The following is a 26,313-nucleotide window of genomic DNA, read 5'->3' as shown; positions in this document are numbered from 1 at the left end:
TACCAAACTAAGTACTAGACCAAAAAGATCACACATCCTAATTATTGAATGCTAGGGGCACCTGGGCCATTTCCACTCGAGCCTTCCTTCCCTTCAAAAGATTCTCAAGAAACACTTAAATGATCCAGCATGATGGATGTAGAGAGAAATGGAGTTTCCCAAATCAGAGCTACCATTTTAGCCTAATGACTTAAGGATGACGTAGTCCCTCAGGCTCCCTGCAATGCTTTTGTACTTAGAAGCCCTCTGACCGCACTGGCATAAAAACCATGTGCTTTCTGAACAGATTTTTTTTTATGATTCTTTAGTGGGTGTTCAGAGTGAGTGCAAAGTCAGAGGGGAGCACCGTGGGGGAAGATCCACTGCAGAGGTCTGGTGCAAATGGTTAACTATGAGAGAGAAATAGTTTCTGGAGTCTTTTTGACAATTTTGGAATGGTTTTGACTCTTTTCTGAGCCCCTTTCTTTGCTCCCAATGTAGCGGTCGGAGATATCCAAAAGAGATCAGGAGGAAGAGGAGGAGGTGGGAAAGTCCTGAGATGACTTTCAGGGGTAGCAGTCCCTAAGACAAGGTCCCAGATGACATAATCCCACCTCAGGTCATGCCAAAAATCAAGGTGACTTGAGAAATTGAAAATCTTGATTTAGATGTGAGACATAACTCCCTGAGTTAACTCAGATAATAAAGCTGCATCTTAGAAATAGTCCAAATTATGTCACATTGGTCTCATTTTGGTAAGACATGTTTTGAGGCCTAAAGCTGAGTAGACAAGGCATTACTGGGAGATGCTATCACTACAGTAGATTGAGAAGTCAACAAACAGATTGAGAGAGTAGCACCACTTAGTCTGTTCTATTCCAGCTAGCTGCTTCCTTCTCAGGCAGGGCCTCAGTACTTTCAATGGGTTAGCCGCACGGGCAAGGCCAAGGGACCTATTCATATGTCTGTAAACACTATAACATAAGATGTTTGCCAGAATGAGTGATAGGGTTTTGATATTGGGGAATAGCTCCTGTGTGCAAACTGGTCCATCCAAATTTTGATTCTAACATTCTGGTTGTTTTTTTTCTCTTTCTCCCTCCTCATCTCTCCCCCTCCCCCTAGTGCAGACGGGGATTTTGCAGTGACACACCTGACCAAAGCTCACCTCTTCTATGACGGAAGAGTCAAATGGATGCCTCCCGCAATCTACAAGAGCTCCTGCAGTATTGATGTGACTTTCTTTCCCTTTGACCAGCAAAACTGCACCATGAAGTTTGGCTCCTGGACCTACGACAAAGCAAAAATAGACCTGGTGAGCATGCACAGCCACGTAGACCAACTGGACTACTGGGAGAGTGGAGAATGGGTCATCATCAATGCCGTTGGGAACTACAACATCAAGAAATATGAATGCTGCACCGAAATTTACCCTGACATCACCTACTCCTTCATCATTAGGAGGCTTCCTCTTTTCTATACCATCAATCTCATCATTCCCTGTCTTCTGATTTCTTGCTTGACTGTCTTGGTCTTCTACCTGCCTTCCGAGTGTGGTGAAAAGATCACCCTATGCATTTCAGTGCTGTTGTCTCTGACTGTGTTCCTCCTCCTCATCACAGAGATCATTCCTTCTACCTCCCTGGTCATTCCCCTGATTGGAGAGTACCTGCTTTTCACCATGATCTTTGTGACCCTGTCTATCATCATCACTGTCTTTGTGCTCAACGTCCACCATCGATCTCCTCGCACCCACTCCATGCCGGCCTGGGTCCGAAGAGTTTTCCTGGACGTTATTCCCCGCCTCCTCTTCATGAAAAGGCCTGCTGTTGTGAAAAATAACTGTAAGAAATTGATTGAGTCCATGCACAAAATTGCCAGTGCCCCAAGGTATTGGCCTGAGCCTGAAGGGGAACTCAACTTTGCTACCTCATCTTCCAACAGCCCACAGAGTCAGGAGGAGACTCCCTCTCCTTCTGTTCGCATTCATCTGGAGGATCCAGCAAACCCCCCTCCCATCTGCAAGTCGCCCTCTGGTCCCGTGAAGGATGATGGTCCCTCTCCTTCAGCCTCCTGCCACCCTCTAAGTGATGCCCAGTCCCCCGGTCTCCCTAAAACCAGATCTCTAAGTGTCCAGCAAATGCACAGCCCTGGGAAAGTGGAGGAAGGGGGCATTCGCTGTAGGTCAAGAAGCATTCAGTATTTTTATCTCCAAGAAGATTCTTCCCAGACGAACGGACAGTCCCAAGTCAATGGCCAATCCAGAAGCTCCCCTGCCTCTCTACGCAGCCACCTCAACAGAGACCAGCAGCAGATCAAGCCTTCACCTTGCAGGTGCAAATGTAAGAAGAACAAAGCTCCAGCCTCTCCGGACCCAGGTGCCAAATCACAATCACGGAGCACCAAAGAACAGCATCATTTGCTGATGTCGCCAGCCTTGAAGCTCGCAGTGGAGGGCGTCCAGTACATCGCAGACCATCTGAGGGCAGAGGATGCTGATTTTTCGGTAAGTCTGATTTCTGTGACTCAGGCTTAGGAAAGGCTGTTACAAAATAGTGCTGTAGAGGATGGCAGGTCAGATGGCAGGTAATAGTATTCTCTTAAAGCTTCAGGCATTTCTTCCAAATCACCACCTGCTCATAAGAAAAGTCCCAGGCTTTTCTCTTGGTATCATCCATTGTTTCTCTCTTGCTGTGTTTTCATTTAAGATTCTGGGATTTTCCCTTAATATTCAAGTGATCAACTATGTCAGAATAAAGAAGTGTACCATTCCTTAGCTTGCTTCTTCACAAAGGAAAACCTAGCTTTTCTTCTGGGTTTACTGATATGTGTCTCTCATCTACATAGTGCCACAGCCTCAGGAGCTTCTTCCCTTTACTATCCCATCTATAAAACCATTTGGGCTGGCAGAGGATTGAACATTTTGCAGAAATGTTAGTGCACAGTCTGGAGGTACACATGGCTGGATATATCCCCCAGACAAACTAGAGGATTGAGAAATTGCTGGGTTGATTTGTTCCATTTAAATAAACCTCCTGTTTAATCGAGCCCCACACCTGGGTCCTGAAGTCAGGGTTTACACCATCTAGATGGAACAAATCAACCCAGTTATTACTCAGTCCTCTACTTCACTTGAACTGCTCAGACCACCCAGTGAAACTGATGGAAAGGATGCAGACAAGTGAAGGAACAGAATCTGCCAGAAATGAGGGCTTACTTATTGAGGGCTTACTGTGTTCAGAGTACTATACTAAGCACTTCAGAGAGTATAAAATTACAGACACATTCCCCTTCCACGATGACCTTATAGACTAGAAGAGAAGCAGCGTGGCTCAGTGGAAAGAGCCCGGACTTTGGAGTCAGAGGTCATGGGTTCAAAATCACAAAGATCAGAGGGCATGTGACTAATTCCAGCAATTTTATCCCATTCAGGACTCGTAAGGATGGCCATCGAGAGAGGAAGCCAAAATGGCCCTCACTAAATTGATTGGTTGGACTGATTGGTTTAGAGTGTAAACTCGTTGGTAAGGGATATGCCACTTAGTACAGTGTACCACATTGAGTGGGAGCTCGATAAATGCTTCTACTACCAATCCCTCACCTCACTGTTACAAGTAGGCTGTATGCACATGTGCAAATTATCTGGCATATTCAGGCTGAAAGAGTTCATTTATTAGCATTTATTGATTGACTACTATGGGTGGAACACTCACAAGTTGTTTAGGCAAATACAATAGAAGTAAAAGCCACCATAATTGCTCCTGAGGCCTCTTTTCCTTTTCTTCCACTCCCTTCTGCATTGTCCTGACTTGCTCTCTTTATTTGTTCCCCGACCCAGCCCCTCAGAATTTATGCATATATCCTTAATTTATGTATTTATGTTGAAAGTCTGCCTCCCCCTCTAGTAATAATAATAATGTTGGTAATTGTTAAGCGCTTACTATGTGCAGACCACTGTTCTAAGCGCTGGGGTAGACACAGGGGAATCAGGTTGTCCCACGTGGGGCTCACAGTCTTAATCCCATTTTACAGATGAGGTAACTGAGGCACAGAGAAGTTAAGTGACTTGCCCACAGTCACACAGCTGACAAGTGGCCGAGCCGGGATTCGAACCCATGACCTCTGACTCCAAAGTCCGGGCTCTTTCCACTGAGCCACGCTGCTTCTCTTCTAGTCTATAAGGTCATCGTGGAAGGGGAATGTGTCTGTAATTTTATACTCTCTGAAGTGCTTAGTATAGTACTCTGAACACAGTAAGCCCTCAATAAATACAATTCATTGATTAAGATGTAAGGTATCCCTTACAATCTTGGGAGAGAGGAAGGCAGACACAAGCTTTATAACTGCAATACAAAGAGCAGAAAAACAAGTACAACAATAGTAAGCAGTAAATGAAAATAAATGGAAGAAAGAAGCAGCTATAGACAGCATAGTTATGTGGGATGATATAACCAATGGAAATTGGCATTAGGTGGGGAATAACACCTCTTGGAGGAGATAGTTTTTCAGGAGGACTTTGAAGTGGGGAGAGTGATGCTGGTAGCTTTAAGAGGAAGAGTGCTGGCTTCTTGGTCACTCTCATTCAAACTCCTCCCCCCTTAACTTCCTGCTGGCAAACTCCCTCAGTTTTATTCATTGCCATTTAGTAATGGAAAGGTGTCCTATGTGAGCTCTCTAGGTTGCAAGGAGGAGAAAGTCCCCCAATAAAGAGTCTTGAATGTGGATCATGGGCTGTAGTATTTCATAACCAAGCCCAGTACTCCAAAGCAGGCAGAGCTAATAGTAATGCTGTGATGGGAAGCAGCTGCTATCTTTGGGCTTTTAACCTTGATAGCAGTGGAATAGATGAAAGCCATCAGATTTGGTAATTCACCTAGTAGGTTTCTGGGTGTTTTCTAAGATTAGTCCCCAATGGCCTGATTGCAGCTCAGCAAGAGCCAGTTAGGCTTTGCAGCTGCTTCCTAATGAAACACCAAGGGATATCATTGTAAATAGAGGGGAAGGATAATCACATAACTCCATGAGAGACAAACATACTTGAGGAAGCACACTTCAGAGCTGCTGAAAAGTGTAATAACCCATTTTATAAAAAGCTGTAAGACCAGGAATAGAAAACAGACCTTCTGAGCAGAAGAGGAAAATCAAATAAAGAAAAGTAAGCTCTGTCCACCTTTAACTAGAATCTGATCCTAAAACCAATCATTTTGTTGCTAAGATTCCCCAGATGAGGAGGGGTTGAGTTAAAGGGTGAAACTGGATCACTAGATGGCTCAGGAGGAAAAGGAAATAGCATTTTTACAGTATCTGTTAGGGCTTACTATGTGTCAAACACTGTTCTCAGCACTGGAATAGATACAAATAAATTAGGTTGGACACAGTCCCTGTCCAACATAGGGTTCACGGTCTAAATAAGCGGGAGAACGGAAGACCTGAAGCACAGAAAAGGTAAGTGACTTGCCCAAGGTCACATGGCAAGCAATTGGCCAAGCAGGATTAGAACCCAGGTCCTCGGACTCCCAGGCCAGTGTTATTTTCACTAAGCCATGCTGTTTCTCACCCCCATGCTGCACTAGCGGTGTTCCCTTCCAGTTTAGGACCTGACAAGTTCAAAGTCTGATGGTGGGTACCAATCAATGGTATTTATACTATACTAAACTATACTAAACACTTGGAATAGTACAATGCAAAAGAGTTGGTAGACCCTATAACTTCCCTCAAGGAGTTCAGAAAGGAGTGGGCTTGATGTCTAGGTTACCTCAGTCATCCAAGACAGGGAAGCCTTTGTAGATCTGGGAAAGGCAGATAGCTCTCACTGAACTTGGTGCTTGGGAGAGGAAATGCAAGAGTGAGCTAACAGTGCTCTTTAATGGAAAGTGATAGGTTTCTATTAGATGAGGTGCTTAGTCATCTTCATGGGATCTTCTTCAATATGTGGAATCCTGATTCAATCTGTGATATTTATTGAGTGCTTTCTAACTGCAGAGAACTGTACTAAGCACTTGGGAGAGTACAATACAACAGAATTAGCAGATGTGTTCCCTTTACTTTGGACACATTTTGCTCAATTAAGATAACCTATTTTCCTTCTTGGGAAGCCCAGCTGTTTTAACAAGTTTATCAAGGGAAAAGCAAAAGAACACTTTGATCAGATATATCATATTTCATCTCAAGGGTCTGATGGAGAATTGGGGAGGAAGAAGAGCTAAGACAATTAGGTGCAAATTGAAAAAATAATACCCTAGGGCATAGCATTTCTTTGACTATCATTGGAAACAGGGATTATATACAGAACCTATTAATGCACTGCCTTTTTTGTTCCTCTAGTTCTGGTTTATTGGACTAGAATGTCCAATTTCCATTGTTTTAACATCAGTGGTACTTTTTAAATTAATTTTAAAAAACAGAAAAAAACTATTGCAAAGTCATTATATACTTCAGTGCTTTTGAAAAGCTAAAAAGCTAATATCCTGTCCCCCATCCCCTACTTTTTTCAGTCAATTTGAACTGGACTCATTCCGGACCTGTCTATCCTTATGTATTTTTCTTTAGCACAACTTACATCTTGGTTCTAGATGAGGCAAGTTCCCCCTTCTTTTGATCCCAACCCAAGGACATAAATTCATTAACAACTTTGAAACCTTTATGGCATTCTAACTTCAGGCCCCTGTTGATTCTCACCTTTCACTTCATCACCATCAGCATTTATTGAGAATAAATGAGATCGTTCTCAACAATCACAGACTCCCCCAGAGGCTGGGGAATTGTGTCCCTAACCCCGCTTAGGCCACTCCCAAAGGCAGACTCCCCCTCAGATGGGGAAGATGGCCCTAGGCCTGCTGAGTTTGCTCAAAGTGGCAGAATCCCCCTAGGCTGGTGGACAGTGTCCCTAGTAGTAGTGGCCTGCAGAAAGAGCACAGGCCTGGGAGTCAGAGGACCTGGGTTCAAATCTCCACTCTGCCAATTGCTTGCTGTGTGGCTTAACTTCTCTTTGCCTCAGTTTCCTCAACTGTAAAATGGCGATTAAATACCTGTTCTCCCACCTACTTAAAGCGTAGGTCCTATGCAGGACAAGGGCTGTGTCCAACCTAATGAACTTTTACCTATCCCAGTGCTTAGAACAGTGTTTCATACCCAGTAAGCTCTTAACAAATACCTTAAATAAAAGTGAAGAATACATCTGTTTTTTTCTGGGTCTTTATATATAATAAAACTGTTTATGACATGGTTTGGGGAACAGATGTTTCCAACACAGCTCGATATTATAAGAAGGAGGATTTGAAGTCCATCATATCAATATTTCATGACATAGTGAACCTGCCAGGAGTTCTATGTCCCCAGACATCATTCACCTGACTGGTTAAGCAAAAGACCAATAAATATGGAATCCAGTTGAATACATTTCACTCCCTATTGCTGAATATCTTTATTATTGCTCCTTTGCTGTAAAACACATCTAGATTCACAGATTTAACAGTAGAAAATCATTTGTATATAGGAATGTACCCTATATTCATGGTTCTATACAACTGTGGAGATTTTTTGTTAACCTTGAATTATACAGAAAGCCATCTATAATTTATTATGTATTTTTCAACTACTGCCATCATTAGGTTGAGGTCCTAGAATAAACGTCTGGTTATGCAAACAATGTCTAATCCAGTTATAACTGTGTTGTCAGAGCTGTTAGACACTCACTGTTCCTCTGTATGTTTCTAGGTGAAAGAAGACTGGAAATACGTCGCCATGGTCATAGACAGGATCTTCCTCTGGATGTTCATCATTGTTTGCTTATTGGGCACTGTGGGACTTTTCCTGCCGCCTTGGCTGGCGGGAATGATTTGAGGATCCAGAAAACACTTGAAGTGTATTTGAATACAGAGGGGATGGGAAAGTGAGAGACAGAGACTGTGAATGAAAATGAATCTATGAATAATGCATCATGTCACTTGCATGTGACTCATTCCTGGAGGAACACCTTCAAAGGGTAATCGGTTCCCAAGCCATGCCCATCTTTAAATGTTTTAAGGCAGCCTTGAAAATTGTTCCTCACTTGGTTACCGAGGGTGGAAACAATATCTGCTGAACAAGAGCCTCTGGTGTAATTCATTTCATGCTCAGTGTCACTTTCTCCAAAGAGGGTAGGTAGCCTATTGGAAAAATGGTAAGAACTGCTAATTAATTTTTATTTTTCCAGGCTGCTTTAGAAGTTAAATAATCTTCCAAACTTCATCCATAGCATAGTGATAACCACTGATGTGTTAATCTACATATATATATTGCAATGCAAAGATACAAGTGTTCACTAATGAGCACAGAGGCACTCAAGAATTCACTGAAAGCCCTAAATGTATCTGAGATTTCCCTTGGACAAGGGTCAGGCGATTAAATGGCTCATTTATATCTCTGTAATGGCCAGTCTAAAAATAAATTCTCCCACCCTCTACTGGGACAGTTCTGACTTGAATGGAACTGTGGAAAACAGGAGTAGGGATTGGTTGGGACCAGTCAATATACCCAGTGATCCCAAGCCACTACCCTGAAGGCTGCATCAGATTGCCAACCTCTGCCTGGGGAGAACAGGGTTGACAGACTCTGGGGCCATTTCAGCCAGGGAAACCTTTTGGTTATGACCCCTCTTTGCTTCTCAATGCTCTACATATTTAACAAAAGTGTTGCTGCTTTGTAAACCCCTTGAGGTGAAAGCACATGGTCAGATGCATCACTACTTAGCCCCAGTTTTCCCCTTTATCAAGTCAGGATTCCCATCTACAGTTTAGCAACCAGAGGCAGTTGTAACACAGTGTAAAATTCCCATCAGGGAAAGGGGATGTGAGCTCAGTGTTTATAGACCCCTTCTTGTGGAGAATCTCTCTCTGAATCACTCTCAAATAAGCACTTGACTGTAAGTCTCCCATCGAGGTATTTACTGAGTGCTTACTGTGTGCAAAGTACTGTACTAAGCACTTGGGAGAGTACAATAGAACAGTATAACAGACACATTCCTGGCCCACAACAGGAATGCGTCCACAATCTATCCCAAGTGCATAGTACAGTGCTATGCACACAGTAAACAATCAATACCACTGAATGATTGATTTTCTTGATTCAGTTGGCTGCTTTCTCTGGCCAGGTCCAAGCAGCTTCCTTGCCCTGAGAGTTGCTTCAGCCTGAATTATTTGGGACATTGAAGCTGCTCAGATCTAACCTCAGGATGCTGAGCCAACATGAAGGAGGAAATATTTTAAATTCACCTAGAATCTCACGCAGAGCTAAGAGTCTCTGAGCCCCGGCCCTTTTGATTTCATTTAAGTCATCTACTTTCCATACCCCTGCAGAAAAAAGCTGATGGTAGCAGATTCAGGGTAGCCAAAACAGCTTTCAGTGTGCAAACTACTGTGTCTTTAGAAACTAATTATGCAGGTAATTCAGATTAAAAATGTTCAAATTCTTATTTCAGATGGATTTCCTTAGGGAGAGGGGCTGTCCTGAAATTGAGCCCTCAGGGGCCTCAACTATCTGGACATCCTAGGAAACCCAGGTAGAGAAATATTTGATGAAAAAACTACAGAGACAGGTGGAAATAAAGTTTGATGTTAGGTCAGTAGCAACAGGTAAAGGCCTTGGATTCCCTCTTCGGTTCATTCCTACAGACATTAATGAAGTGGAAGAGGAATGGGTCTGTTTAGATGGCATGAAAAGTGGAAAAAGACAGGAAATATGTTAAGCGGGGAAGAGTGCACAGAGCACAGCTTCAAGGTTTACATGTTCGTAGAACTTCCTTCTATGGGAAATAACTATCTTAAGAAAAATTGAAAATAAAATACCTGCAGATTCACTTTGTTTTGTCCTTTCATGATGCATATACAGACTGGAGTGGTAGTGAGCTAGCTAAATAAACACATTCACTCACCTCTGTCCCAGTCTTAGAACTTTGTGTCTGCAGAAATTGAGCTATGTTCTGAACTGTGTGAATGGGGGAAGTTTTTAAACACAAGTCAGGTGTGCAATACAAAAGCAACATGGAGTAACAAAGGAGTGAGCCAAGAAGCAAACATCGAGGCTAGAAAATTTAACACAGGGAGGTCGCTTTGTTTTTAAAGGAGTTGAGGGGCCCCAACTTTTGTCTCAGGGGTAAGCATTTGTAAAGAAGCCTTCCATTTTTCACTCTGTCTCACTATAAACATGGTCTAGTGGATATGCATGGGCCTGGAAGTCAGAAGCACCTGGGTTCCAATTCCATTTCAGCCACAGGTCTGCTCTGTGAACTTGGAAAAGTCACTTAACTACTCTGTGCCTCAGTTACCTCATCTGTAAAATGAGGATTAAGGTTGTGTGCCTTATGTGTGACAGGGACTATGTCCAACCTGATTAGCTTGTATCTACCCCAGAGTTTAGTACAGCACCTGGCACATAGAACTTAACAAATAGCATTTTTTAAAAAATCAAGGTCAAGCTCTTACAGTTAAACAGTTACAAGTTAAACTGTTTTTATATATAAAAAAAATCCTGCTCACCCTGATGAAATTTCCAAAATCCTGGTCTGAAAATTTCCACCAATCATACTCAGGCACAGTCCTGTTTGCTCTGTGAAGCTGTAGGTCACAGAGTTAGGATAATAATCAAGAAATATAATATCACTGCTCCTGTCAAAATTGTTTGTAGTCATTTATGAACATTTAGAAGCTCGCTAAGCCAGGGAGTTGCTCTGTGAATTTCTTGAGGCACTAGGCAAAGAATCTCATCTTCAGAGCAGCTTGGCCTAATAGACAGAGCACGGGCCTGGAAGCAGAAGGACCTGGGTTCTAATCCCAGCACCACCACGTCTTTGCTGTGTGACCTTGGACAAGTTGCTTAACTTCTCTGTGCCTCAGGTACCTACTTCATCTGTAAAATGGGGATTAAGACTGTAAACCCCATGTGAAATATGGACTGTGTCCCACCTGATATTCTTGTAACTATGCCAGCCCTTAGAACAGTGCCTGGCACATAGTACGCACTTAATAAATACCACAAAAAATTGTTCTTTTGGGAGAATAGAGAATGGACTATATTCCTTAGGAAAACTTGAAATAGAATGTCAGGGTTCTTGTCGCTGGCAAAAAGGAAACAACATTCACAATCTGCTTTCCCTTTAAAATACTTACCACTAAGTATAGTAAATCAATATCTCTGGCACATACTGTCTCATATTGGTCTAAAATCCAATGAAGAGAGCCACACCAGGGGCAAAGTCAGACAAGAGCTTCACTGACACATTGATAGTAAAGCAGATTCTCAAGAAGCCCTGGTAACATCTCCAAGAGGCATTCCCAGATTAAGGCCACCTTTCCCTAGCTCCCTCTCCCTCCTGTATCATCTCTGAACTTGAATCTGTGACCTTTGGGTATTTGATACTCACCCCACCCTCAGTCCCACAGCATTTATGTGCATATCTATAAATTATTAATTTATATTAATGTAGTCTTCCCCTCTAGATTTTAAACTCGTTGTAGTCAGGGAGCATACCTACAGACTCTGTTGTATTGAATTCCCCCAAGCGTTTAGTACATTGCTCTGCACAGAGCAAAGACTAAATAAATATAATTGATGATGCTAATGATAATGATTCTCTTTAGGCAGCCACTGAATTTATAAGCAGAACTGTATTCTATTATGGCTGGTAGAAAAAATGGACTTTCTCCACATAAGGTGATGTTGCAGTCATATTTGCAGTGGTTTATTCATCCAAGTGTAAACTGAAGATTAAAGAGACACTGTTGTGTGATCTGGAACCAATCACTCAGTCTCAGTTTTCCCATCTGCAAGATAGGGATCAGAAGGACTAGCCAACCTCCCTAAGGTTGGTTCTAGGAACTGAATAATTAAATGGGTAGGAAGAGCCTGGCAAAAATGAAGTGCCATATCATAATGATGGTGTTCATTAAGTGCTTGCTATATGTCAAGCGCTGTTCTACGTGCTGGGGTAGCTACCACTTATTTAAGGTAGACATAGTTCCTTTCCCACATGGAGCTCCCAGTCTAACTAGGAGCAGTGTGGCTCACTGGAAAGAGCACGGGCTTTGGAGTCAGAGGTCATGGGTTCGAACCCCAGCTCTGCCACTTGCCAGCTGTGTGACTTTGGGCAAGTTACTTAACTTCTCGGTGCCTCAGTTCCCTCATCTGTAAAATGGGGATTAAGACTGTGAGCCCCACGTGGGACAACCTGATTCCCCTGTGTCTACCCCAACGTTTAGAACAGTGCTCAGCACATAGTAAGCGCTTAACAAATACCAACATTATTATTATTATTATTCCCATTTTACAGATGAGGAAACTGAGGCACAGAGAAATTAAGTAATTTGCCCAAGATCTCACAGCAGAAAACTGGCAGACCCAAAATTAGAACCTAGGTCCTCTGACTCCCAGGTCCATGTTCTTTCCACTAGGCCACACTGACTATCACTGCAAAACCGACATCATTTTTTCACCTGGCACCAAATTTTCTTGCCTGAACAAGTTTCATTCATTCAATCTTATTTATTGAGCACTTATTGTGTGCAGAGCACTGTACTAAGCGCTTGGAAAGTACAATTCAGCAATAAAGAGAGGCAATCCCTGCCCACACCGGCCATATAGTCCAGATGTTTGAGACATTCTGAGGAAATGAATCTGAGGGTTTGGAGATAGAAAGTTTGAAGTTTATCCAGGATAAAGCCTAGCAAAACTGCATCCAGGCAAACCCAGTTCATGTGGATCATACAATGCCTTCTTACCACACTTTCTTTTGCATTTCAAATGGACTGATCAAATATTCATGGGGTGGGAGGAATTCCACTCTGTGGTGGGAGCAGCCAAGCCATCAAAAGCAGGTCACCCACAGCAGCTCCCTGGGCTAAGAAGATATTTACTTGACATTTCAGGAAGCTGCTTCCTGGTAAAAAGATAGAAAGAGATAGCATGTGAAATCCCCCCAGGGCTCCCTTATCCTCATAAATACACACTACCTCTCTTTTTGCTCCCCATTTCAGCTCCTTTGCTTTGCTCAGACTTCTTCTGAAAGAAAAAAAATGATCGTCCATGCTCTGACTTCCCTTCCCCTAATGCTTTCTTTTGGATATTTTCTGGCTGCTCATTTAAGCTCTTAAGGTAATTTAAATGATAGTCCAAGAAATGAACTGAGGGAAAAATGTTTTTCTCCCTCCAGCTGAATTAGACAATCAGCACTGAAGAGTCCCTCCATCTATAACTAAGGACTGAGCATGTTTTCAGGTTAAAAACTTTGCAGCATTTTTAGTGCTTTTTTAAGCTCAAAATGAGGACACCTAGAGTCAGAGTGCCGGGGGAAGACACATTTTCTTTTGGAGGAGCATGCTATTTCAGGGGATTTTTTTTTCCTGCGAGACATAAGAGATTTGGTTTGTAGGGGAACACTATTCCATCCAAAGACAGGTCAAGTAGACTGTGTGCTCTGTCATCCTCGCCTGTGAATTAATTTGCCCAGAGTGCCATCATCCCATTTGTGGTTACTATAATGAAAAGGGAAAGACATCCTGAAATACACCACAGTTTTCCTACTAGGCAGGACAACAGGGACCTACAGATATCCCAGATGAAAGCAGGAATGATTGCATTTGATATTCAAAGAATAAACACATCAGAACTTACCAAAATAAACTAGAGTCTTAAACACTTCTGCAATTCCACCTTTTCTGGAATGGTTTTTCTGGGAGGATGCATTAACCTTCTTGCTAAATAGAAGTAGGGGAAGGTTATAACAGTGCATTAATGTTGGTGCAAAAGACCCTAGCTCTTTCCTCACTCATTCCCTGAGTGCCTAATCATTCTGAAAGGGTTCAGAGGCCAGCTTCGAAGAAACTACAGCAAAGAGAAAATCAACCCCCCTGAGTTCACAGTACTCTACAAGAAACAACAGCATGCCAGTGTAGTCTGCTCTTTCGGGACTGAGGGTCAGCAGCCCTCTACTAAGGGGACATCAACACAACCAAAGGCTTGCGGACTGCAGCTGGGATGGAATTTACTGATGTGATTCTGGAAATTAGATATGGACACAAAGCCAAATGCTCTTAGATTTCACTATAAGCTACATTGATCTTGTGCTAAGAATCCTATAGTCTCCGTCCTTCTGAAACATTTGTTTGAGGTCTGTGAGCCCGGAAGTTGTATTCCCCAGTTTACACTTATTGATTCATGTGACCCTGAGAAATGTGCATTTGGTTTGACTGTTGGTGTGCACCTTCCCTAGTAAAGTATGTCATCACATGTACAGTGTCCATTATTCCACGTGGAGGGCATGGAGGGAGTTGGAATATGCATTGTAAAATGTGAATGTTTGGGCTCCAGCCCATTTAAGGGAATGGTGCAAAAGAAAGACTGGGAGTCTGCTGCTGAACAGAGTTTCATTGCAATTGGTACTGTAGATGCCAAAGAGCTGGATTTGAAGCACACACTCTATCCCTTTGCATGGGCTCAAAGAAAGAGTGTATCAGTCACATTCTGCCCTTTAATGCTTATAGAGAGATTCTGCCATTCCAGCCTCATTGCCCACTTTCAGAGCCTGTTGTCTTCTGGAGCTGCGTTAGGATGAGGGTTCTCCTTCAATATTAGGGTCTCTGAAGTCCAAAGATGGACATCAAGCAATACGGTTCAGAGATTTCTATAGGAAGAAGAGGAATTCTTGAGACACTCAGAAGGTGAAGGTAAAACATCATCATCCCATTCTGGAGTCTCTGACCACCTTATCAGTTTTCGAACCCCTCTCTGCCTTGCTGTTCTCTGACTCATTTTATTTACACCACAGAGGTGGTTTCCTAGAATATTTAAGTAGGTGTCCCTGGTCTCCAGGCCATCTGTGTGCTGTGCCAGAACTGTAGATTTAGGTGACTGGCAGCCACACAAAACTGCAGTTAACCTCATTCACAGAAATGCCCTGCTAGAGAGAGAGACCCCTTTTCTCACATCAACAATACCCTGTGCTAGGCACTGTACTAAGCGCTGGGGTGGTTAAAAACAAATCAGTTTGTACACGGTCCCTGTCCGGCACAGGACTCACAGTCTCAATCCACATTTTACAGATGAGGTTACTGAGGCACAGAGAAGTCAAGTGACTTGCCCAAGGTCACACAGCTGACAGGAGGTGCTCCTGTCTCTAATAGCCCATGCTCTATTCACTACACCATGCTATGCTCCCATTTCATCCAGAGAATTGCAGCTGAGGCACATGCTTGAAACTGCTACCCAATCGGACTCCTCCCAATTTGGCTCAATCAATCAATAAATCAATAGTATTTACTGAGCAGATATTGTGTACAGAACACTGCTCTAAGTGTTTGAGAGAGTATAGCAGAGCTCATAGATATGATCCCTGCCTTCAAGGAACTCACAATTTAGCAGGAGAGACAGTCACTAAAATAAATTACAAGTATGGAGAAGCATTGGCATTTGAAGATATATATAATAATGTTGTTATTTGTTAAGCGCTTACTATGTGCAGAGCACTGTTCTAAGCGCTGGGGTAAACACAGGGGAATCAGGTTGTCCCACGTGGGGCTCACAGTCTTAATCCTCATTTTACAGATGAGGGAACTGAGGCACAGAGAAGTTAAGTGACTTGCCCACAGTCACACAGCTGACAAGTGGCAGAGCTGGGATTCGAACTCATGAGCCCTGACTCCAAAGCCCGTGTTCTTTCCACTGCGCCACGCTGCTTCTCGTGAAAGCACTGTGGTGGAGGGTTGGGACAGTGAGTACCTAAGTGCTTAGGGGGTGAGAACTGACTCAAGTGATGCAGTAAGAAAGAGATTAAGGTGGGGGAATGAGAGATTAATCCTGGAAAGCCTCCTGGAGGAGATGGGACTTCAGTAGGGCTTTGAAAGTAGTTCAAAGTTATGCTGAGAAGGAATTGGAGGAGAATGGAGCAGATGTAATCGGGCAACGGCAGAAACTTAACATATGAAGCACAGCGGTCTAGTGGATAAACAAATGGGCCTGGGAATCAGAAGGACCTGGGTTCTATTTCTGCCTTCACCACTTGTCTGCTGTATTACCTTGGGCAAGTCTTCTAAATTCTCTGTGCCTCAATTACCTCATCTGTAAAATGGGGATGAAGACTCTGAGCCCCACATGGGACCGGGACTGTGTCTAACCTGATTAGCTGGCATCTACCATAGCACTTAGTAGTGCCTGGCACATAGTAAGTGCTTATTACAGTGTCTGGCACATAGTAAGCACTTTACATATACCATAAAAAATATAAAATGGGAATTAATACTGTGAACCCCATGTGGTATCAGGGACTCTTTCCAAACTGATTATCTTGTATCTACCCCATAACTAACTTTCCCTCCAACAGCTCTTTCTGTAATTTAGTCAGCTCACTTTCAGGGAATATATATTAAAATATAAACATATTTATATATATTTTAAATCTCAATATAATAAACAGAGCAAGACATATGAGAAGGAAGAGTAGTCAGCTCCCAAGTCCTGATATTCACAAGAACCAGCCACATGTTTCTTGCCTTTGTGCTGTCAGAGTTGCTTAATACTGTGGCTTTCTGCTTTGGTTCCAGCTATCCTGAGGCCATTCAGAATTTAGATGATTACTGCTGTGCAATATATCAGTGGTGACAGCTTTCCACCCATCATCAGTTACATCAGGACAATGAGTTGGAATACTGTTCCAAGAATTACTCTGCAGCGATCATGAGACTCATGCTGAGAACCATTCCACTAAGTGAGGAGGGACTTTGAAAAGTGGATTACCATTAAAGATTAAATCTTGTTGAGCTACAGCCTCAAAACATGCATCCTGTTTTGGAGCATTATTTGAATCATGGAATTTCTACTGAGCACTTAAGGACTTAACCAGCACTCATTTAAAAAGTAAATGCAACACAGAAACCTGTACATAGCAAATTGATCTTTGAGTCCTTGAGAAGCCACCCGGCCTGGTGGAAGGAGAATGAGTCTGGGAGTCAGGAGACTGACTCTGCCACTTCTTGTGTGACCTTGGACAAGTCACTCAACAACTCTGTGCCTCAGGTTCCTCATATAAAAATGGGGATCATATACCTATTCTCCCTCTCACTTAATAATAATGATAATAATAATTGTGGTATTTGTTAAATGCTTACTATGTGCCAGGCATTATACTAAGTATTGGGATGGATACAAGCCAATCGGGTTGGACACAGTCCCTGTCCCACATGGGGCTCACAGTCTCAATCCCCATTATTCAGATGAGGGAACTGAGGCACAGGGAAGTGAAGTGAAATGTCCAAGGTCATGCAGCAGACAAGTGGCGGAGCCCCTGCAAACCCCATATGAGAAAGGAACTATACCTTATTATGATTAGATTGTATCTCTCTCAATGCTTAGTACAGTGCTTGGTACATAAGAAGCCCTTAACAAATACCATCATTATAATTAGAGTGTGCAGACAAATGAATTGCAAAATATAGTTAATCTAGTCTACCTCCAGCAGGGCACAGGAAATATGAAACAGCAATTAATCGAAGATTTTACCTTTTCCATTATTGAGCTGACAATGGCATTCTTTGCAGCAGCAGTTATAACTAGACTGATGAGACATCCAGTTGTCCTTTGCTTCAGCTTTATTACTTTTTTTTTTCCTTCCCAGCTTATTCGCTCCTACAGAGACACCACAGGGAAGACTATTTATAAATTAGAAAAGAAGATAAATAACAATGGAATTGATGAAGTTCCAGGCAGATCCTCATTTAATGGTGTGGAAGGCAGAGTTAATCATAGTTTTAGGGTTATCCATTTCCAAAAATGCTACATAAGCTAACTGTGCCCCAAGCTAGCCCTCTGCCACCAGTTAATTAAAACAGGGACTCAAACAGGAGAGGTCAAACCAAGCCCATCACCAGCACAAAACATCAAATATTTACAGGAGTGGAGAGAGAATGTGAGGGGAGAATATCACCATTCAATCTGTAGTGAGAAAGGAAATTTGATTCAGTGGGTGCTTAGAATTCAGAGCATAAGAGGGCAAAGGAGAACATAGGGAGCATGAGAAGGACTTGTATGCACATCTCCCCATCCCTCAAAAACTTCTAATAGTTGCCCATCCCTCTCCAAATCAAATGGAAACTCCTGACCTAGGGCTTTAAGGTGTTCAATCAGTATTCTCCCCCACCTACTTATCCTTACTCCTCTCCCACTACAACCCAGCATGAACCCTTTGTTCCACTAATACCAACTTATTCACTGAGCCTCAACGTCATCTCTCTTGCAGTTGACCTCTTGATCAAGCCCTCCTTCCTGCCTGGAACTCCCTCCACTTTCACCTCTGGCAGACTACTATTCTTCCTATCTTCAAAGCCCTACTAAAATTACATCTCCTCTAGGAAGCCTTCTCTGACTGATCTCTTATACCTCACCTATTTCCCTGTCATGCCACCTATGCCCTTGAGTACTTACCGACTTGGCACTTTCCAAACAGCATTTACGTGCACATCTTCATACTTGGATGCTTCTCCTACCTGCAATGTATTTTAGTGGCTGTCTCCCCTACTAGATTATAGGCTCCTTGAGCACAGGGATTATGTCTACTTCCTTTTTTGTACTCTCCCAAGAGCTTAATGTAGTGCTCCAGACAGAGTAAATAATATAGACGACTGATTGAATAATTGGATTGACTGGCATGTGATATGGAGGCTGAAGAGGATTAGGTATTTTTCCTTTAGCCTCTTGGACCAAAGCAAGGACTTACCTTTTGGGTGCCTTGACCAAATAGGTATTCATTCCCACCTGATCACTACCTCTCTTCCTTTAAGGGCAGGCTTTCAGTGGTCTCCAGACATCTCCTTAGTAACATCACACACCTACTGAGAGCAGGAATAAATTGCCTTTTCATAGCCTGGAGTAACATCCAACTCTGAATTTCGTAGGAGGAATAGAAGAAGGCTCAAAGTCCAGCACAGACTCCAAACAATCCTAATAACTTCAGGAGGAAAGGCCACACAGTACTAGTGCAAAGATCAGGTTGCTACAACTTTACCCTGAGACTGTTCATTGCCAGAGAGCTGGGTAGAGTGCAAATGAGAACTAACGAATCCAAACCCATTTTTAGCAGTGGCTGCTTTATTGTGCCACCAGGGCAGACTGGGAAGCTTCTCAATGGAAAACCAATCTGTCAGCTGTACTGCAGGCAACCTGATTGAAACTAAAATAGCACCACAATTTAACTTTTTCTCCCAAGGCTTCCACCTTCTGCTCCCCTTTCCTTTCTCTTCTTCCTGTCCTGGATTTGCCATTTAAACCACAGTCAAAAAGAAGCAGGATCCTGAGCCCTAAAAAGACATGGGAAGGAGGAAGCACTTTCACTGTTCACCCCTAATGCTACTTGAGATCCTGAAACATAAAAGACTTATTTGGCTCACTCGCTTTAGGGCTTTCCAGAGGGCTAAGCAGCTTCTTCTAAACTGTTCCTATCCCCTAAGTAAATCACAGGAAAGATAAAACTAAGTTTTCAAGCCTATTGGTAGTCTTAATCTGGCTTGTCTTGAACTGCTACCATTTCTATCTAGAATCCAAGTCGGGCCAAGAGGAGTCTTCCAATGAGAACTCTTCTGGAGTCTGAGTTCTTAGAACAAAAATCGTTTTCATTGAAAAGTGGATTCTCAGTGAACCAAAGAGGGGAAGGGAAGGCAATTTAGTCTCTGAAAAATCAATCATCCCAGCTTCCCAGACGAACACCCTGTCGGGAATTACGTATCTTCTCCAGGTCATTTCAGAGCTTTTATGCCCAACTTTATTTTGCTGAGCCTCCCATTTACAAGATAGGTGTTTCTTGACCAAACATCCTGCCCCTTCAGTCTATGAAAGGTTATTGTCACTTTTTTAAATATTAAATGTTTCCCCTTACGAAAACTCTTATTGTCTTCTGATTCCCACAGTCAGTCTATCTCTGTCAGAACCAAACAAATGAGCTGTTCAGTGAGGACCACACATCTTAATTCTGACCTTTTCCTTGAGAGACTACATAGTAACAGCTGGAATCACCTTTTTTAGGTATTGCATCTTTGGAAGATTGTCATCAACTATAAGCATTAATGAACCAACTTTATAATAAAAGCCTCCATAGAAAAAATTCCTTGTTGGCCTCAATGACTCGCTGCATAATTTATTAGAAAAAAAATAAAGAGAACTTTCAGTGCTTAGTACAGTGCCCAGCTTATAGTAGGTGCATAAACACCATAAAAAATTTAAAATCTTCCAAATAACAAATCCCTTTCTGCCTAATCTTTTTATTTTGTTATGAAGAGATTTGAATGTATTTTTATATCTTGATTAGGATCAATCGATTCATGCTAGAGTATAAGGTCCTTGTGGGCAAGGAATGTGTCACACTGCTATTCTGCACTTCCCAAGAGCCTAGTACAGTGCACCATACCAAGACAGTGCTCAAAAAATGTTAATATTCCTCTACTTGCAATAATATCATTAGACAATTTAGAGAAACAATGATTAGAAAGACCTTACAGCCCCGATTTGGCTCCACTGTTTACCATTCCAAGAATTGATCGACAATCTCAGAGTGAAGTTGTTCCGATTTTTGAATTTGAAAGTATGCATAGCACAATGAATAGGCAATATGATGACCTCCAAGTAATACTGGGGGGGAAAAGAGCACTAGAACCAAAATGGCTGACTTTTCTCCAAGATTTAATGTGACAATGATAACAGGAAAACAGTTATTAAAAATTGTTACAATGCTGCCACATGATTTCAGAGTCACGGAGTGGAGTGAGGTCTTCCAAGACAGGTCTCTTTCTCTCTCTTGTAACACATGGTTTTTCAATTCTTCATTCAATTTGCTCGAATCAGCATCGTTCTGGGGGTATGGTCAAGAAAATGCAACTCCTTCCAACTTATTCTTTATCACTTTTCCATATTTTATCCCACAAATAAGCCAGACCTCCAAGAAATTGGGGAGAAGAAATCTAGGAAGCAAGGGATTCTATCCCAACTGCTCTTCTGTGAGAAGGGAGTTCAGGCTAAAATGTTCCTGCTTGGGAATCCAGAGCCTGGAACCTACATGACTGTCCATTGAAGCTTACAGATAGAAGCCATTCCAGGTGAATGAGAGGTTGAGCAGCAGTTTTTCTCCAAATTGGCATAAATATAGGGAAGACGTAACAGAAAATGGAGAGGGTGGTCCAAAGTAGCTCGGGCCTCAGTCCTGTGTTCAGATCATGGGATAAAATCTACATTTGGAAACAAAAGAATGAACCATGGTTATACAAACATAAGCATTATCAGCCCTATTTTAATACCCACCCTGAAACATGAAAAATGTTCTACATTTAGCATCAGTAATTCTGGAAACCTGTTTACAAAGTATACACTAGAGCTAGGTAAATCTACTTTAGGTCCCAGACCTAGGGCTTGGAAAAGATTAGGCCCCTTTTAAAATAATTCAGCCTGGAGACAACTAAGAATTAGATTAAAATGTCAATCTAGGACCACCTCATCACTCTGCACAGGGAGAGACAGAAAGAGAGAAAGAGAGAGAGAGAACCAGGGGGAGGGGGAAAGGGACGGGGGGTAGGGGGAGTTTGTAAGGGGAAAAGCTGGTAGGAAGAAAGTCCAGGCTGGAGGGGCCAGCTCATAAAGCATTCTGAAAGCTGTAATATTGCTTGAATTATTTTTCATTAATGGATTTATGTCTGCCTTGTGTTTGCAAAGACCAAAGCATCATCATCATTGTCCCCAAAGTCCAATTCTGGGCATTTGATGGTGTTGCTGGGAGAGGTGGGACACTTGGGTTATGGGAAATCACTTTTTTTTGTAAGTTTGGATAGTAAAGAGCAGATGTGGCTGAAATAAAGCAGAACCCCAAATGTGCTTATCAGAAGATTATTCCAATCCTTTAAGCATGGGGGAAGAAAAACTATGCCCAAGCCACATTAATCCACCCAGAATTATTATCTGCAGCAAACCAACACTCCATATTGTCTGCTTCCTCCTTTGTTGAGAGGAGAAAAATTGAGTAGAAATGGATGATAGAAATGGTCAAATACAAAACGGAACTCTGCGGCCACATACATATTCATTGTTTACTCATTCACATTCAACATCCGAGCAGAAAGCCCCCAAATCCATTTTGCTTTAGCAGAGTTTACAATTGCCAGGAGATATTTTGAGCTCTGCAAATGCTCTTCAGAAGTGACTGAAGTTAAAGATGAGAATTATCTGAAGCTCTATGTTACTCTTATGTTGTAGAAGCAGCATGGCCTAGTGGATAGAGCATGGACCTGGAAGTCAGAAGGACCTAGGTTCCAATACTGGATCTTCCACTTGTCTCCTTCTGTGTGACCTTGGGCAAGTACTTAATTTCTCTGTGCTTCTGTTACCTCAGCTGTAAAATGGGGATTAACATTTTTAGCCCCAAGTGAAACAGGGACTGTTTTCAACCCAATTTGCCTGTATCCATCCCAGCACTTGGAACAGTGCCTGGCACATAGTTGGCGCTTAACAAATGCCACAGTTATTGCTATTATTATTTCTCTTCCAAGCCCCCTTTGGCCTGAAGCTCCCCAGTTAGAAGGGGAACTCCTTGTGGGCAGGGAGCATGTCTCCTGATTCTGTTGCACTTCCCAATTGCTTAGCATAGTGTACTGGGTTCAGAAGGTGCTTAATAAATATCACTGCTATTACTACTTATGTTATCAGGGGAGATAAACAGGACTCACCTTCTGTGCTCCCGATGAAACAGCCAGAGGGATCACAGATTCCTGGAAGACCAGGTTCTCCAGATCGTCCCCTAGTTCCCGGGATCCCTGGGGATCCAATCTGACCAGGAGAGCCCTGTGGTCCCTGCTTTCCCAATGCCTCTTCCCCTGCCGGACCTAGAATACAACAAGAGCCAGAGGGTGAACATGTTACATGGGCAGTCACTGAAATCCTTGACCTAATGCAGAGTCAGCCTAAAAGGCAGAGAAGCAGCATGGCCTCGTGGCTAGAGGATGGGCCTGAGAGGAAGAAGGACCTGTGTTCTAATCCCTGTTCCACCACTTGTCAGCTGTGTGACCTTGAGCAAGTCACTTAACTTCTCAGTATCTCAGTTACCTCATCTGTAAAATGGGAATTAAGACTGTGAGCCCCATGTGGAATGTGGATTATAACCAACCTGATTAGTCTGCATCTACCCCAGCGTTTGGCACAGTGCCTCGCACATAGTAAGTGCATAACAAATACTATAAAAAAAGGCCAAAAAAATGCCTCCCAGAAACAACTCCAATGACTCAATCTATCAAGGGATAAATACAGATCTATGTAGTCCTATAAATGGGGGATTGATAATTATGGAAATATAGAGTCCTATACACAGGGACTGAGAACCCATCTAAAACAAGATCCGCCTTCTCTGCTCATTTAGGGGAGCTTGCAGTCAGTCAGAGAACCCTTCCCTGGTAAGCAGATGGCACAACTGATCAGAACAATGTCCTCTGCTCCTTCAGGCAGGGTTCCAGATGCTCTCTGGGGGTGGGAATTGTGACCCACATTGATCGAACTGGATACTGGGCAGCAACCAGAACCAGGTCAACCTGGAACTATAGGAGCCCCTCCTCTGAAGCAAAAGAAGTTGGACCAGAGTTGCATTTTTTGTGACAACTGGTTTCACTGGTGATCAGACCGTGCACAATTTAACACTGCTGTGCTCGCATTTGACAAGTGAGTGGTTGATTTTAGAGGATTTTTAAAGTATCCAAAGTTCAAGTGGATGGAAACCCCCGGCACCCTCTTTGTCAAGTCCAGAACCTTTTCCTGAAGGAGGACTCTGAACAGAGGAGAGGGATGAACATGGAGGCTGGTGGCTGGGGCTAAGGAGGCGTGTTTCAGGAGCAAAGGAATGTACAAGAGAAAACTACAGTCAGGTCCTGGTGGAGGGAATGCAGCAGGTAGCAAACAAATGACCAGATTGCTCTTTGCCTTGCCGTTCTCCCCTTCTCTGCCTTCAGAACATCTCTGCTGGTGGAAAAAGATAAATGAACACACCAGCTTTTCCATGGGGTCCAGGTGGTCCATGTCCCAGTGGCCCAGGGCTGCCTTTCTCCCCCTTAACTCCAGGTTCTCCTGTTGGGAAATAATATAAGATGTGCTTAGCACTCTCCTGGCTTCTCTAGTCAGCAGCCCATCTCCACTGAAGGGTGGATGGGGCACTCATCTGTTCTGAAAACTAATGCCCTAGTCCCATAGACCTCCTATCTTCCAGTCCTTGGGAGTACTGGCTTGCTAATGTAGAGGTGCTTTGGATTGTGGGCCCACCAGCATCTTCTTGTAGGTGTGAGTTTTGACCGGGCATGAAGCAGACTTAGCTCATTTTATCTTTTTCATTAATGCCCTCCATGTTCCATTATATTGCAGAATCTTCTAGTTACTCGTTCCATTTCTTTCTGTAAATGGAATGGACATAGCCCTTAGAGGTTGGCCTTCTGTACCTTGTATCTTTAGCTCTGGGGACTTCACGGGTGTGCTCCAATGCTTCATTTCTTCCTTCAGTTTGATCTCTGAAGGTCCATGTTGCCTGGCCTCCGGATCCCTGCCTCCTCCAAGATGGGTTTGGGCCCTGTTCTTTCTTTAAATTTTTACTTTAGCATGTGAATACACAATGGGGCCAGACTGAGGGCCCCACATTGGCTTTTTCAATCAGACACATATTCATAGGTAAATTTCACCATGTCGTGTCTTCTTCAAGTACAAAGGACAATTCTATTTTATATTTTAGCACACCTTTTAACTGCTCATACCTCTTATATTTGAGCTTGTCTCATGGGACTTTAGAATTGATAATCAGAAACCTTATTATTGAAACTGGCTGCTTATTTTAGGAACCTTGAAAAGAACACTTTTCTAAAAGTTCTTCCGAGTGAAAAATCTGTTCTTATAGTGTGATACATGAGTTGACTATGTATCCTTGGAATGAGTTGCTTTCCCTTCATTTCCTGCAAAATTGGATGTGGTGTGAGTTTATCTCATTTCATTGTTTTGTTTTGTCCAGTCTCATTCTGAGTTATCCTACTGGATCTCTTTCCCAGAGCAGTTATTTTGCTTATGTGTTTGTCACAATTATCTCACTTTCACATCCTTGAGCATTAGTTTTTCACTCTAATCTCATTACATCTTGTGAAATATTCTGAGCCTAAATCAAATTTGGGCAAATTAGGCAGCCAAGAATAGTGGAGACGTGTAAGTAAATAAAAAGTAAGCACAGTACAACTACATGATATCATTATAACTGAAGCACAATCAAGAGGTAAGGTCTAGGGCAGAGAATCTACATGTTAAAGGTCTGTCTGTCTTATTCTCTGGGAAGGCTCCCTCCCTTCTCCTTTCACTCTCTATGGCCTTTGGGACTCTAGGCCGACCTAGAGGAGGGCAGCCATGGGGAAGCCAACAGCCCAGGACTGGAGAAACCCCCTTGGAGCTCTTCCTTTGATGAGGGAGCTCTGCTGGGCTACAGAGCCTGCCTGCTGGCATGAACATTGCTGCATCTTTTTCAATCCCAAGCAGAGACATGGGGAGTGAGTCCCACCTTCACCTCTGCTCGACTCTCCACTGAGGAGAGTTCCTCAGTAATGGCAGCATTGAGGATCTCCAAGCCTGTATCCAGAGAGGAAGGCATCTTTGGGCTCATAAACTGGACTAAATGAAATCCACTGGTTTCTAGGTTGGTGTAGCCATGTTCCCAGCTATCTGCAGTGACTTACGATGGATCTCCCTGCTGGGCAGAAGATTCAGTCCATCTTGGGGACCAGATAAACACACTCCAAATAAAAGAATGATGGGCAGAGTACTGTGGGCTTTCCTTGTGAGAGAGCAAAATCTAGTATTTACATCCATCTGTATATATTGCTGTATATATTGTATATATTCCCTGAGATTCTTTAGGAATGAATTCTGCTAGACAGGCAGCTGCTGCAGCAAGGCAATCTCTCAAACCTTTTTAAAGAGAAGTCTCTCCCTCTCTGTTCTTCCCCTTATCTTAATGCTATTCTCTAGACCAGCTGAAAGAAATTAGAATAGGCAAAACAGGTAAGAAACTATGGTACAATGTCTCCTTTGATAAATCTTATAAGACTCAGGTTTCTATGCAATGTCCGGGCTGAAACCCACTAATTAATACATGAACCTTGACTGGGAGAGGGAAAATTCACTTTGAAAGCATCACTCCAGGAAGTAGTTAAGTTTGAAATCCGCCCTTGGCAAGTCATATGTCCTTTCCTGTCTTGCAAGAAGAGTACTCTACTTGCCCTAGTACTTAGTCCAGTGCTCTGCACACAGTAGGCACCAATAAATAGCACT

At 42.8% G+C, this 26,313-nt stretch overlaps 2 protein-coding genes across 11 annotated transcripts in view; one reads left to right on the top strand and one right to left on the bottom strand.

Moving 5' to 3' along the window:
• Positions 1–9,890, top strand: part of CHRNA4 (cholinergic receptor nicotinic alpha 4 subunit) — a 38,146-nt gene extending 28,256 nt beyond the window's left edge. For 2 of the 3 annotated variants that reach the window (XM_029071356.2, XM_007668751.3), the window contains exons 5-6: positions 1,110–2,485; positions 7,696–9,890. In XM_029071356.2, the coding sequence (XP_028927189.1) occupies positions 1,110–2,485; positions 7,696–7,821 (1,502 nt within the window). In that variant the 3' untranslated portion in view covers positions 7,822–9,890. Of the gene's footprint in view, positions 1–1,104; positions 2,486–7,695 lie in introns of all 3 variants that reach the window. The other variant, XM_001506527.4, reaches the window with a different exon arrangement.
• A 10,763-nt stretch (positions 9,891–20,653) lies between these two features.
• COL20A1 (collagen type XX alpha 1 chain) overlaps positions 20,654–26,313 on the bottom strand; it is a 79,150-nt gene continuing 73,490 nt past the window's right edge. For 7 of the 8 annotated variants that reach the window (XM_039912908.1, XM_039912905.1, XM_029071212.2 and 4 more), the window contains 3 exons: positions 24,007–24,084; positions 22,701–22,856; positions 20,654–21,212 (listed from right to left, as the gene is read on the bottom strand). In XM_039912908.1, the coding sequence (XP_039768842.1) occupies positions 21,199–21,212; positions 22,701–22,856; positions 24,007–24,084 (248 nt within the window). In that variant the 3' untranslated portion in view covers positions 20,654–21,198. The remainder of the gene's footprint in view (positions 21,213–22,700; positions 22,857–24,006; positions 24,085–26,313) is intronic. The other variant, XM_039912906.1, reaches the window with a different exon arrangement.

This window comes from Ornithorhynchus anatinus, chromosome 8 (assembly GCF_004115215.2).
Source record: "Ornithorhynchus anatinus isolate Pmale09 chromosome 8, mOrnAna1.pri.v4, whole genome shotgun sequence".
NCBI classification, from domain to species: Eukaryota; Metazoa; Chordata; class Mammalia; order Monotremata; family Ornithorhynchidae; genus Ornithorhynchus; species Ornithorhynchus anatinus.
Note: the sequence above shows the minus strand (reverse complement) of the source record. Positions and strands in the feature narration are given on the sequence as shown.